We start from the raw sequence: 15,364 nt of genomic DNA, 5'->3' as shown, positions 1-15,364 counted from the left end.
ATCACATTTTGTTGGGTGGGCACCAAAGCTCTTTTGGCCATGACCACATGAGCATGAACCGTCTGAGGAGGAACCCTCCTTGACACTAGCCTTTCTGAGCCAAGGCCAGTAAGTCTAGCTAAAAGTGTATCTGAACTATGAATGACTTCCTCCATTCTTTTAAGACGAGGTTTTACACTGGTAGAAGAGCCGGGCATCAAATTAGAAATCATGAGTGTGGATACAGTAAGACGCTCAAGCCAACGGCTCGTATGAAAAATAACTCAAATATTTAGTTATCTTGACTTTTTGTTTGCAAAATAAGCTGTTTAGGTTTCACTCTTAGAGTAATAAACGATATCCATGGATTAGCTTACACACAGTTTCTAACTCTTGTAAAACTTTAAGTGTTAAAGCATGTGACCACGCCAAACATTTGAAAACAAAGAAAGCACGTATCTTGACGTGGTGGTGCAGTGGTTAAATTTAGTTTTTTTTATTGCAAACGTACCCCACAAACAGAAGAAGAAAAGGAAACATGTTTCCGCCTGCATCTAGTGCGATAAATAAAAAATATATCCATTGAGGACGATTTTAATAGATCTCTATAGGCGCTTCATAGAAGGCAGGAGTATTTAGCACAGGTATAGAAACCTTTCTAATTTACTTCACATCACAGCAAAAAAGGATTATTATCAGTGTAAAGAGAAATTATTATTGACTTCAAATTACTGTAAAAACGAAAAGACGACGGGAGGAATGCTTATAGGCTATACCCGTTGGTAGCATTCCAGCTCTCTGCAATAAACAACAATGTGAGCATTGGAATGCTTGAATTATTCCCAGGCACTGGTGATTGGTTGGGCCGCATTTCAGTCCATCATTGTTTGCCCAACGTGCCACTCTAAACATATGTCCGCCCAGTGCTTAATTTGTAAAATGTTGAGTGCCGGGGCTCTGACCAGGAGGCCACTGCAGCTTGCACCACCCATTGCCCTTGACATCGCTGCCAAAACAACTACTAACCATCTCTCTCGCATGTAAATGTGACAGTTCAGATTATTTCAGGTCCCCAAAGATAAAGGAATGGCTGGGGAGGCAGGTATCAGCAATTTTAATGTATATTGTATTCCTAAACTACCGCTGTTCTGCTCATCTCTAATTTTGATGAGCAGCGCCACCATGTGGTGGACTGTTCTATGTATGGTGTTGACAATTAAGTGCCGGTGCCAAGCACCAGAAACCAATTAAGTGCCGGGGCTTAGCACCGGAAAGCCCCGGCTCAAATTAAGCACTGGGTCCGCCTCATGCAAATCAGTACTGACCCTGCTCCTCTTTGGAACAGTCCATCCCAAACTGCCAGGCAAGGCACACGCAACCCATACCAATTTCACCCTATTTGAGCTTTACCAGGAAGGTGTAGCTTGAGTCTTACGGCACAGTGGGCATTGGACCCACATCTAGGCTTAAATGTGGCACTTAGATCATCAACTACAACAAAAAATAAGGTGATGTTTGGGATGCTTAGATTAATCCCTGCCACTGACCGTCCCTCAGGCCCTCCTTTTACTCCATCATTTTTTACCCACCATGCCTCTGTAGACAGAGGGCCGCCTTATGCAAATTAGAGAAGACTCTGCTCCACATGGCAGAAATCTATGCCAAAATGTAGGCAAGGTCATCTTCAGATGGGAACTGGAGCAACCCTGACCAGTTTTGGCCTTGTTAGGCCTCATCAATCATCATCAGCTGACTGGACTACACAAAGCCCTCTACATAGGAATTGCTGCTTCCATGCTAAAGAGACTTCAGACCATGCAGAAGCCAGAAGCCAGACTTACCCTTGGCCTACCCCAACGAACCCATAACACACCCCACCTCAGTCAACTCCACTGGCTCCCTGTACAGAAGAGATGCAAATTTAAGCTGCTGAGCCACACACACAATGCTCTACTCAACCAAGGACCCACCTAAATTAACCATCGCCTGAACTTCCACCAACCTCCAAGAAGACGACACTCTGCCTAACTTTCACTTGCCCATACTCCCTGCATCTACCGAAGCAGAAGTGGAGGACGCTTCTTCGCCCAATTAATAGTTAAGACCTGGAACAGCTTACCCACGCACCTCCAGACCATCACCTCCCTCCCTGATTCCGAAAGGCCCAAAAGACCTGGCTGTTCAAATAAGCCTTCGTGACCTGCAAGCTCCTGTATACCCTATTGCGTGATTAGCTACGCTTTATAAATCCTGATTGATTGATCAGTGAGGTACTGCTTGAATCCTGTGACACAAAAAAGAAACCCACATTTGCTCATAAATTGCCCAACTGTATTATTAAATCGAATGGTGGAAGGGAAGCCTCTAAAGTGAAGGCTTTCTCCTTGTGAAGAAGTCATACATTTTCACACCCACAGTCACCACCACATCTACCACCACCACATTCACCACTACAACCTTAATATTGAAACAGACATAATCTCAGCAGGGACATAACTCATAAGTCAGTGACTCTCAGATACTGACTGAAAACTATCCTCCCACAAATACACCTAGGCAGAACCCCTAATATCTAACCAGACATCTCACTGATCTACTGATGATCAGTGATACAGCGATCAGCCACTCTCCCTTGGTACTTCCTCATTCAGCGTTCTCTGTTACATGGACCAAGACTGACTATGATTAAATCATACTCCAGGACAGGAACCAATGGAGTCTGGTAGATAAAAATAACTAAGCTGTTTATAGAAATGTATAAATGTAACACTTGTACTATAGTTAATCACAATAGCACCCTGACCGAAATCGACAGAGATGCCGATAGAGGCTGACAGTGGTACAGGGAAACAAGAAACCTGAGCCAGGGAGATAACATTGCCTGCTCTCTGATGTGGAGACATTCTAGGACAGAAAGTCAAAGATGAGGGAGTCGGTGACACTGTGCCATTTTGTCCCAAACTACCAAGCAAAAATCAAAGTAAATGGCCTATGGAAGCAACAGCATCAAGAGACCGAGACCTTTGGCTACTGAAGACTTACTCCTCCAACTTCACATACATGGGTCCCGGTGTTGGTCATCACACATGATTTTCCCAACCAAGACCTTTCCACAAGAAAACCATTACCCTGCTGCAGAAGCGCCAGCCACCACTACAGACTACTCCATAACAAACCAATCACTGGAGAGTAAGTATCCAACATACTTCACTTACAGGAGTTGAGGTTAGTTGCAATAGCCATCCCGCTTATGTACGTAAATCCACGATTGGCAAAGTTCACTCAGCGAATCTAAGACAGGCAGCTGCGCCTAACCTGTGCCGAAGGTAGAAAGTATGATGTACAAAAACCACTGATAATAATATTACACTATCAAACCATACAGGTCCTGTTGTTTTTGGGGAGAACATTGAGCAACCTTTATCTACCGGATTATTGAAAGGATCTGAGTAGTCCTGTTTCTTCCTGGTCTTCCCACACAGATCATTAAATCAGTTGAAGTGACTCATCTGATTCCAGACCAATAAATAGTCACATATTTGTAATATTTCAGGTAACCTAATGGGAAGTCACGTAACTGAGAGTCAACAAGCCAAGCCTTTAAAATGGCTTGATTTTGGAAATGTTTATGGGAGAAGACTCCCCAAAACATGTCCGGAGACGATGTAATTACCTATGCGTTAATAAAACTGACGAAACCCTTTTACTCTCTGATCTTGAAAACCAGAGCACTGTGTTCTTGTTGTCCTGACCTGTTCTCCTCTTCCTTCCCTAAAGGACACTGCTGGTCAGGAGCGATACCGGACGATCACAACTGCCTACTATCGAGGGGCCATGGGCTTCCTGCTGATGTATGACATTACCAACCAGGACTCCTTTGGAGCAGTGCAGGATTGGTAAGTTCAACTAGTGTAGTTTACTGCTGCAATGGAAAGGTTTTAGGGAACGTGAGCATTCTAAACCATACAGATGTTATCTCAGTTACTGAGTCTTTGAAAGGTTTACCAAGTAGGCTTTCAGAATTTTATTAATATGGGTTTGGGTCCAAGTAAAGGACACTGCAGGACATACGACTGCTTACTAAATCAATCTCAAATCTTTATTCGAATAATTATTTATCCATAAAAACTATTTTAAAATAGATAGCATAGAAGAATCCTCATAAATACATTGTAAAAAGTAATATAAAAATAGGATAGTTTATACAATTAATACAGTCATTGCCTTAGCCCAATTAATATTCAATGTTACGCTATGCATAAATATATAAGCTAAAATACCAAGGTAATCCATTAAATAACTATCCATTTCTTAAGAACAGTTGTACCAACTTACTCATAAACAGGTTCTTGCCTTGAAGAGATAGATTGGCAGTCACACCTAGATATTTCCCAGGTGGATTTTGATGCATGTTTCTGGTGCCTAGTACATAGATATCATCAAACAAGGCTAGGACTACCTCAGAGAGTGTTTCTAGGGAATGGAAATCTATGCAGCTTTCTGGGATCATAGATGATATACATTCAATCAGATGTACCACTACATGAGCTGTGGATGAACACAGTGCTCTATTTACAAGAATGGAGAGGTATCAGGAGAACAAATGGGATGCAGTCTGGATTCAGGCCCAACCCCAGACAGAAACAGCACTCATCTTCACCAGAGATGACATTCGCATGATCCTTGAAAGAGGGGATAAGGCAGCCAACATTCTTCTGGACCTCTCTGCAGCATTTATTTATTTATTTATTTATAAAGTTTTATATAGCGCAAACTTGATCCCGAAGGATATCAGAGCGCTTTACAGTTTGAGGGAAAGCATTTGACACAGTTTTACACCCCATCCTCATCAGGCGCCTGCACAAGATTGGCAGCCAAGGACCAGCTCTCCACTGGATCTGTTCATTCTTAACGGATAGAACACAAGCAGTCCGCCTGGCTCCCTACTCCTCAAAAGGCCACAAACGTATCTACAGATTGCCTTAAGGTCCATCCCTCAGCCTTACCCTTTTCAATGATCCTTATGGCCAATGTCATCCTCGCACACAATATCAACATGCTCTCCTACGCTGACGACACACAACTCATACTCTCCCTCTCGGATAAGACCCCCAACACAAGAAACAAGTTCACTGCCTGCATGACCAAAGTTGATAACTGGATGAAACCACACTGTTTCAAGCTCAACACAGATAGGACAGAAATAGTGATCTTCAGCAAGAACACCTTATCATGGGATTACAGCTGTTTGCCAGCCATACTTGGACCCATGCCCAGCACCTACGCCAGGAAGCTTGGAATAATCATCAATAGCAAACTGAACCCAACTGCACAAGTGAATGCCAACACTTCATCCTGCTTCCAGAACCTGAAGATGCTTAGGGAGATCTTCAAATGGAACCCAGGAAACACTAAAAAAACTGTCACTTAGGCCCTAGTCCCCAGCAAGTGGGACTATGGGAACAACCAGTATGCTGGAATCACCAAACAAGTAACTAGAAGACTACAAACCATCCAGCACTCGGCAGCCAGATTTATCCTCAACCTGACACACAAAACTCAAATCATACCACACCTCAGGGAGCTCCACTGGCTCCCGATACACAAACATACTAATTTCAAACTCCTTGCACATACATTTAAGGCACAAAACAGCTTAGGCCACACCTACCAGAACAGTTGCATCTCCTTCTACCCGCCACCCTGGCACCTCTGCACTGCAAGACTTCTACTCGCAAACATTCCACGCATAAACAGAACCAGATCAGGAGGACATAACTCCTAAAGCGTGGAATGGTATCCCGCTCCATATCAGAGTCTCTTCTCGCTTCTCAAATTCAGCAAGAAGCTGAAGAACTGGCTTTTTAATTAATCAACCTTTCATAGGCAGGGCTAGGCACACACACCTGCTCAGCACCAGGATACCTTCGCTTGTGGTAGTGTGCTTTACAGATACACATAACAACACATTGAGGAGACAACTTCAGTACTCAATAACAAAGGATAACACATTTTAGGTATACAAGTTAAACATTATGAAGGAGCAGGGCTGTGCGATTAAAAGAGTAGTGGGTTGGGGTGGGAGGTGTGTGGTAGATCACCATCAAAAGCAGAATTTCTACACCAATAAAGCGACAAATAAGTTCGGTGACCTGCAAGAGAGGTAATGGAAAAGAGATTGATGTTACAGACTGTTTACAACAGAAAGAGGGTTTGAGGATGGTGAAGTTGATTTTTCGAGATGCTGAGAAGGAACATGGTGAACTGCTCCACACAATATGTTGGAAATTGCCCACTGCCACTTCACATCAAGACAAGTTGGGATAGTCGTCAACTGTTTCGGGTCAGATATACATAATGTAAGTATTTGAACTATATCAAGTGGAATCCTGCAGTTCTCGAACCCCGTCAGAGCCACTGCCCATTCAACATCGTCTAATCTCCCAAGGTCACCTCGCTTGGCTCTTGTAGTACTGGGAAGGAGTCTGAAGTGTTAATTAGCTGTAATCAAATTTGCTTCATGGGGACTGTATTCAGGTAGGTCAGTGATTATGACCAAGGATGGCAGGAGGGCATGTAGGTATCTATACAACTGGGCTTATTCCAACCCTAACTCTTCTTGTAACTCAATACCACTCACAACCTGACTCACGGAGGTGATACTCAAGGAGTCCCTAACTCGGAAGCCCTCTAGTTATGAGACAGCGGGACAAAAGGGCTCCAAGCCACAGGGGTGTCTCACCAGTCAATCTCCCTTCCCACTGGAGATCCCTGAGCTCCGAATTCCACATTTTCAAGGCAGCATTTATCAAAGACGGTCATGCTGTGAAAGCCTACCCCCATAAATATAGCGAAGGGGGGAATGCTTAGTCATTATGAACAAATAGATGGGACCCTCTTTAGTATGATAATACATCGACCTTCGCCAACCCCTCATCCTATGCTGATTTGCAGCATTTATTGTTAGCCACTCGTTGGAGCCCTCCCCACCACATGAGCACAGTAAGGGTAGAGGTAAATGATGCTAAGGTTGTCTTGGCTATATAATATGGGTAGTTTTGTATTGTGTATAAAACCCTGGGGAGAGTGATCATTTTCAACAGTGCTACACTTCCCAAAAAAGGATAGCTGCAATGAAGACAATCGCTCCGAATCCCTTCCCATTGCCACTAACAAAAAGGTAAGATTGTCAGCTCTGGTCTGTGTAACCATGATCCGAATATGAATGGCAGAATCTCAGGGTTGCCACAGTTATGCCTGCTTGACATGCTCATTCCACGGTCCGCCCAGATGATCTCAGAGGAAATAATCTTGTTTGAAATCAATTGAGCCTGGAATACGACCCAGTGATATAGAGGTTATCCATAATGCCAATGTATATTTATAGGTCATCTGCGTATAAAGATAATCTTCATAGCTGTCAGACCATTTAAAGCCCAGTGCATGCTGGTCATCGCAGGCGTGGTAAACCAGGCGCTCCACCACTAAAGTGAATAGCAGGTTTGACAAGGGACATCCTTGCTCCGTCACCCATTGAAGAGCAAAAGGAGCTGATAAAGCTCCTCCAGTTCTCACTCGAGCGTGTGATCTATCATATACCAGTTCAAATTATGATAAGTAATACAGGCCGAAACCAACGTGTACAAGCAATGGGAATAGATAGACCCATGACATACAATCGAAGGCCTTCTCAAAGTCTATGAGCATCACGGCTAATAGCTAACCTAGCTGTTCAGCAGCCATGAGTGCTTTTGCAATCGAAGGATATTATGACACATAGATCTACGTGGCATGAAGCTGCTCTGGTCTTTATGAATGAAGTCAGTAATGATCGTGGTCAGTCGTGTTGCAGGTTTTTTGGTTTCACAATCAGTGATACATGTCTGTATGTTGAATAGAGATGTGCAGTGCTGTCTGCTTTAAGGATAGTGCCAATATGGGACCTGTCCAAGTCCACTGGGAGATGACTGGTCTCCTGAACTTTGTTGTAGAGATTTAATAGGGGTTATGTAAGGATATCAGATTGGCATCAAAAGAACTCTATAGCGAGCCTGTTAGGGCCTGGACTCTTTCCCGTGGATAGTTGTGAGATATAGCTACTGCGCCCTCAACAACAGTGATCGGCTGGTCGACTCTGTGGTGTTGGTCAGTAGTTAATTGTGGTGACTGAACAGCTGAAATATATGTTTCAATCTTCGCCATTGAGCAAACCTATGTATTAGCATAGAGCGCTTCATAACAAGCAATGAATGTATTTGCCATCCCCTCAGGTGTTGTATGTGTAATACCTGACTCATCCTCAATATGTGTCATGTGTCGATTTCAATCAGGGTGTTGGCTCAGCCTATGAAGTAGTTTGCATGTATTATTGCCATGGTTTTAGATCCAGCACTGGGATGCTTTCCAAAGTTTCTTGGCTTCGTTGATTTGAAGTTGTTTGAGTACCAACGTGGCACATAAAGCACCTCCTCTGAGAGCCCTGTCAGATGTTTATGCTCAGCGGTCCGCACTGCCTGATCAAGAGTGGCCATCTCTTCAAGCTTTTTCCATTTCTTGTGAGCCAGTTTTGAGATCACTGTTCTCTTTGTCAACGCACTTTGCGCTGTCCATAGTATCGCCTCAAAACCCCCGGAGCCAGTGTTTTTCTGAAAAAAGTTTGTTGAGGCCTTTTGTATTGCCTCTCGGAAAGGCTGTTGGGCCAACCAACAAGCTCTTAGGTGTCAAAGTACTGAAAAGAGTAGGAGGTCTTAATTAATGTGTAATTCCAAGTTGACTTGGTCTGAAAGACACAGTGCATGTAAAATATTTTAAATATGCATGGCAGATGAGCGCTGGGGACCACATAATAATCAAGCTGGGAAAGGGTCTTGTATACCCCTTACAGGAAGGTATTACCACCTGCCACATGATGGAAATGACGCCAGACATCGCTGAGGCCCAGCACCTCAGCAAACTGCCCCAATAGGTTTACCAAGGGCAGAGTTTGTGGTGTTGCTCCAGCCCGATTGAGGGCAATATTCATTAGGCCATTGAAATCATCACCAATATTAGTGAGTCCCGAGGGGCCTTAGAGCATAGCCTCACTGAGACCTGTGAAGAGTCACTGAATGCGATGGAGATGAGGCATATTCTGAGCAAAGAACAATTGGGGGGGGCCCATAATGACCACGCCACCAAACAATACCACCACATGTTATAGAGATGAGCTCGGTCCACTATAAAAGTGAGGCACATGTGAATCATAATAGCCACCACTCTGGAACCCCTGTGAAATCTCATATGGTATTGGTAGGTTGAGTTAAAGCCATATCTCCAACCAGGCACCGACAATACTTCCATATGAGGTGTGTCTTTTGAAGAAGGAGCATGCCTGTGCCTTGTTGTTTAGCTCATCTGAGGATGGCTCCTCTCTTGACCTTGTTAAGAAGCCCATTGAAATTTCAGGTTGGGCCATCAGAGTGGGGCGTCAGTATTTTGGGATGTCATGACTAGAGGCTAAATAAAGAGGCACAGGAGTGGACAGGGTCAAAGTATAGTTGCACTGTGGAACAAGATGCGTTAACGAACACAACAACGTATAACTATCCCTGTGCTCCTTCCCATATTTCAAATACTAAAGTACCTGTCATATAAAAAGATGGCTGATGCCCCTTCACAAGATGAGGTGGATACTTACACTCCGTCTAGGATATCGCAGCAAAGCAATGGAAAAACATATGAACCAGCCACGAAAAACAAGTTGAACATAACGGGTAGGCAAAAGGAATACACAGCCAGTGCCCATACGATCTCGAGCACAAAACAGCATTTAACCACTTGTGTTCGACCATCGTGCATGGCTAAATAGGGGACCTGGGGTGCCCCGAGACGGGCGACAATGTTTATAGAGTGGAGGCTTAAAAACCCAGTGTGTCATATGTGGTCACTAAGGACTGGTCCACTAGTAGAGATTGTGGCACGAGGACTGTTTATGTCAAGTGAGAGTAGCGTCCTGTTTCGAGCCTGGTTGGGGCGATGGTGAAGCACTTTGTTGAATCAATTGTCCGGGGGAACCAATCCCTCTGCACGGCCTTTGTTAGTCATGTTGGGTCTTTGTGCATCCAGAGGGCCAGAGCGTCGCCCGGCACACCACCCAACGTGGCGGGATCTCTTCCGCCAACAGATATCGTGGCAGTGTATCACCGCAGAAGAGTCAGTTTCTGGACTCTGTTTCTGACACAGTGGTCAGCCCTATCAGTACGAAAAACTAGGTCTTGCTCCCGTAAATTCAAGAATCTGGCATTAAGAAGGCTGCTAAAGGGTCCCAGGGGAGGAGGGGGTCTCAGCCCACAGGCCTGATAAGCGTGCTCCAAAACAAGACAGCGAGACAACTACCGTGCCACCACAAAGGTCCCTAGGCAGGTCATTAAAAATCAGCTGGGTTCAATCTCTCTACCCCCTCTGGAAAACCCACAAATCTCAGGTTAGTACAGCAGGAGTGGCCCTCCGTATCCTGCATTCGCAGATGGAGGGTATGTGACTCAGTGGACACCGAAGTAACAACAGTTTTAAGCTCCTTGACAGAATCATGAAGCCCCAAAATTCTTCCTTCCGGCTCAGTGACCCTCTCAACAGCATTACGGAGGTACTGTCAGAGTGAAGAGACATCAGTTCTGACCTCACCAATCTTCATCTCAAGTGTAGGTTTGGAGTAACTTCCGGCCTGTAGAATATCAGCAGGGGAGGATTGGTCAGGCTGAGGTGCAGCTAGCGCCCCCCAGTGCCACATCCATACACGTCAGTGTAATATATTTATTAATCTTTTACTGTGTGGAGACCGACTCCAACCTTTCTTTCCCACCAGCATGTTCACCTCCCAGTGGTCTATCTTCTAGGGTCAAATGTAGGGTGCTCAGAGACAGGGGTAGTAAGATATCAGATTGCAATCAACAGTTGGGTGTCCCCACAACACCTTGTGCGAAGGGGGAAGACCTTCTTCACACCACATCCATCTTTCCTTGTGAGCACTAGCCTCCCTAGCCACCCCTGTTACGTGTATCCAGAGCGAAAGCGAATCAGCTGACCACATTGGACAGGCACAGTCTTCCTGAAGCGTTTGTCATCCATCACAGTACTGCAGGATTCACCAAGGTGGTAAAGAGCAGGTGGGAGATGAAGGTAATTGGGAGAGGGAGAGACACTAACACTAATTGCCTTCTATCAGGGGCAGTAGATCTATTTTCCCTCACAGTCCGCCATGGTTGAATCCCTCTGATGCTGCAAGCAGGGAGCGACCTGCAAAAGAGCCTAGAGCTGTACAGAAGGCCAATAATATTAACATTGAAGGAGCATCCTAGTCCTAGCGCCTGGAACCCGGTCGCCAGTCCGCTAGTAAAATTTAATAGGCGCTAGTCCATCCCTTCATCTGTAAAGGGCAGCAAGCAACTGTATCTGTAATTCAGGACAGTAATTAAAGTTTTACTTCCCACGTAGCCACCTAGTCTGCAGTGTCAGAGCCCCAGGGTTCTGAGCTGGGTCTCCCAAGATTTTCACCATGGCAGTGCACCAATCTGCCTCCCCAGTGCGTACCCAGGAAAGTTCTCCCTTTAGGCATCGGCTGGAGGTCTGTTGGGAAGCGTCCACCATGTTGGTTGCCTGGCCACGCCCTTAAGATCTTGTAGTTCTGGTCTCTCTCTTGAATGTAAAATGATTTGTCTTGTTTGAGTATTGTGGCTAGGCAGTCTCTTTCCAGGAAAGGCTCAGTATTTTGTGAAGAGAACATTTAAAAGGTGTCAGTCAGCAGAAACCTGATGTGCCAGCAAATGTTTAGGATGGGGTGGAGAATGATGACTTTGCCCAGTGGATACGGGGAGGAATGTGTTCTGATGGCTGGGGATATACTGAGTCGTTACTTCCGTCGTAGGTTCTTGTCTTGACTATAGGCATTCCTAGTAGTCCGCTGTCCTCCCCAGCTACTCTCTTCATAAACTTCAATGTGTTCAAATCATTAATGGTAGAGCAGGACTTAACCTCAGGATATTCTATTCCATTCCTAACACATTCATTACCTTTGTTGGTTTCCCATACAACAGTGCATTTGCTTTAAGGTTCCTTACATATTCCATCATGCAGTGTATGTGATGTTCCCCATTTTTCTTCTGAACATCCGCCCTAATCTTCTGCTTGCACCTCATGTTCCTTTCATGTTCTGCAGTAGTAGTGACAAGTTAACTGAGGGGTTGTCCTTCTTGGTGTCGGCTACTATTGCTTGGAGTGCCAAGTTTACTAAAAAAAACCTTATCATACATTACTATGTGTACTGCTTTTACAAAAGAAGGCTTAATTCTTGTGCTGTAGAATTCTTAAATATCCACTCTTTATAGTCCGTTTCAAAACGTTATCTGTGGAGGCGGGTTGTTGAATTTCAGGGAGTAACTTCCCTTGATTGCGCATAACCATATGACATACGCAAGTTTCTCCCACAACTCTTAAATGTGCTTGCCTCTTTACCACCAATTAGGGTCCACTGACTCTGGGGAGGACTGGTGGATGGAGAGTTTTTTCAGGGTTTTGGCTGGCCGAATGCATGATTTCCCTTCCTCTGGCTCTGGAATGTTTGATACTGGCTGACGCTGAGGCCACTTCCTGATGTCAGTGTGGGATTGACACTCCTGTAGGTCGCTGCACTCGTGTTGTCTCTCTGGCAGTGAACCTTCACTGTCCTATACGTATGGCTTTGGTGATGCCCACTTCATCCTTAGGCCGCTCTGAGGCTCACTCTGCTCTTAATTGCAAAGAAGACCCGTCAGGTGGAAGTAAAAGGTCAAAGTCGACAATGAGTCTCACAACCAAACAGAAATTCCCATTGGCACTGAAGATTTTGGATCTGAAGTTGTCTGTGCCGAGCCAGCTATCCTTAGTGCCAAAGATTTTGCCAGAGGACGACATTACTTGCAAGAAAGAACAAAGTTGCTGGGTTGGGTTTCTGGAAAACACAATAGATGTATCATCAGAACCAAATTCAATGAAATCGACTGACGGACACCTCTGAAAGCAGTTAGTAAGCCCTTCAGGGTCTCACCATCAGCAGAGAAACAAAGCATGGATTCCTAATTATTGGTATTTTTTGCGTCCCCAGACTAGTTATGTCCCGCCTGAGCCAGCGCATGCGCTGCCTCAAGCGAGACATTTAGTAAGCGGGTTTTGAAAGTGCTACCCAGAGGCTGCCACCCACCAGCTTGCTGTTACGCGCACAAGCGCGCGCGATGTGCACAGCTGCCATCTGGCTTTAAAGCGCCGGTGCCGCGCTTTTGCAGCAATCGCGGCACCGGAGCTTTACCTTTAACCATGAGTAAAGCGCCGGTGCCGCGATTGCTGCAAAAGTAAACAAATAGATAAAAACATATATTTCTTTACTTTTGATATAATCGCGGCACCCGTGGTAAAGCGCCGGTGCCGCGAATATATCAAAAGTAAAGAAATAGATGTTTTTTTCTATTTCTTTACTTTTTCAGCAATCGCAGCGCCTTGGTTAAAGGTAAAGCGCCGGTGCCGCAAAATCCTCTACCACCACACACCACGGAATGGATGCCCTTTTCCCTCGCGGGATACCGACATCTCCGGGTAAGATGCGGGCAACCCAGCAACACCTTTATAGTCGCTTAATACCCAACAACCTTGTTATAGGACCTTGACTTCTCTCTCTCACCCGCCTCCCACCTCCCAACCCCTAGAACCAAAAGACAGGTGCAAGTACTCCAACAACTGTCCAACTGGAGCCTTACCCTCATGCGAGTTCTATGGACATACCTTCAGCACTTGGTTTAATGATCCTCCTTGAACCATGTTGCTTCTGTCTCATTGAAAGCCCGGGCGTCTGGCGAAATATGTGGCCCAGCAACTCACCATCCTCAGCTGCGTACTATTCTTGTCTCCCAGGATCTCCCTTCGGCCTTACCTTTCAGTCGAACGTTGTGCTCAATGTTTAGTTCCCTGATTTTTCTGTGTCACCAGTCAAAGTTCCCTAGTGTCTCTTAATGATGACTGTAAACATGCTTTTATATCGTCCTTTACTCTCTTAAATATAGCAATTTCAGAAAGCTGCAAGTAAATCTTATTTCTTTTACTTAATACTAGTAGTGCCAGCCTCTGAACCAATCCAAAGTTAACCGCTTTTTTCCCCTAATGAAATAAGAGACACTGCTCCTGATGGAAAAGCAGATTAGCTTGTTCTCTACACACAATACATGCACTCTCTCCTTTATAACAGTACAGACCAACCTGACCTATCCTTGCAATAAACACACACATATCGAGATCTGGATGCATCGAAGATTTCTAGTTGAAAGCAGTTTGTCGTTTTGCAAGGACCAAAAAAAGATCTATGAATTTACTAATCGATTTGCCTGCGTTGGATCGTGGCCTTGAGTGTCAAAAACATGATGCAGTCGGAAATATTGTTCTTGATTTTGAACATGTAACCATACTCCAGCCACCTCTGAGAGCACTCACCAACACAGTCTCCCATCTATTCTCGTTGATCAGTATATTTCTTTCTTGGTCCAATCCAGCGTCCCTGAAAAGTATGCAGGTTTTCCATATTGTAAAGAAGCCTCCTCATAGGCTCTGACCAGTACCTTCCATTTCCCTCTTTTGGAGATTCAACCTTCCTGGTGAAGTTGCTGTACTGATCTCGTGTAAATATCTTCATAGATGTGTGCTCATAAATTGTATTGTATCGCCTCTGTAGTTAGACCTTAGACTGTTTCTCAGTGGAAAAACAGTTTTCATTGCTGTTAGTAATGACCTGAGAACCAAATAGCAGCACTGATACTGGGTGTAGCCAAGATGAAGGCCAGGGACATCAGGACCACAGAGTTCCATTGTGCACAGGGGTCTCATTAACACATTTTATAACCTCCAGTCACAAATTCGTCATAGATTTACAGATTAGAGTTTGCAGTAATTCAACAGATCCAGGGTGGAAGGCAGTTGCTGGTGTCTGAGGTCTGAGCGACGGACTATACTGCAGAGGTACTGGCGGCAGCCGGACAACATGCAGGATGACTGCTTTCCACAGTAGGAGTTCCTGTGGCTGAGCGCACTGCGCTCTCGAAATCCCAGTGGCAATATGGCACGTCCTTGTTAATTTTTTTGGCACGGGCGCCAAACGCATTTGCAATGCAATAAGTCTCGCATTTACTAGTGTTTAAGCTTTTGGCGTTGTAAATGACAATGTTTTTCATTTATTTGTTTTAAAAACAACCCATAAATAAAAGGCATTGTCATTTACAATGCCAATAACTCAAACTCTCGTAAATGCGAGACCTATTGCATTGCAAATGCTTGTTTTTTAAAAGTGACCAATACAGATTTCCTCTGGATAACAGTGGGTGAAAGATAGGGC

General features: G+C 44.8%; 1 protein-coding gene across 2 annotated transcripts in view; it reads left to right on the top strand.

Annotated features, from left to right (window-relative positions):
- RAB3D (RAB3D, member RAS oncogene family) overlaps nt 1-15,364 on the top strand; it is a 184,340-nt gene that overhangs the window by 119,334 nt on the left and 49,642 nt on the right. For both annotated transcript variants that reach the window (XM_085600528.1, XM_085600527.1), the window contains exon 3: nt 3,757-3,875. In XM_085600528.1, coding sequence (XP_085456654.1) covers nt 3,757-3,875 — 119 coding nt within the window. The remainder of the gene's footprint in view (nt 1-3,756; nt 3,876-15,364) is intronic.

This window comes from Triturus cristatus, chromosome 4_2 (assembly GCF_964204655.1).
Source record: "Triturus cristatus chromosome 4_2, aTriCri1.1, whole genome shotgun sequence".
In the NCBI taxonomy this organism is placed as follows: Eukaryota; Metazoa; Chordata; class Amphibia; order Caudata; family Salamandridae; genus Triturus; species Triturus cristatus.
The sequence above is the reverse complement of the archived record's forward strand: the minus strand, read 5'-3'. Positions and strand labels throughout refer to the sequence as shown.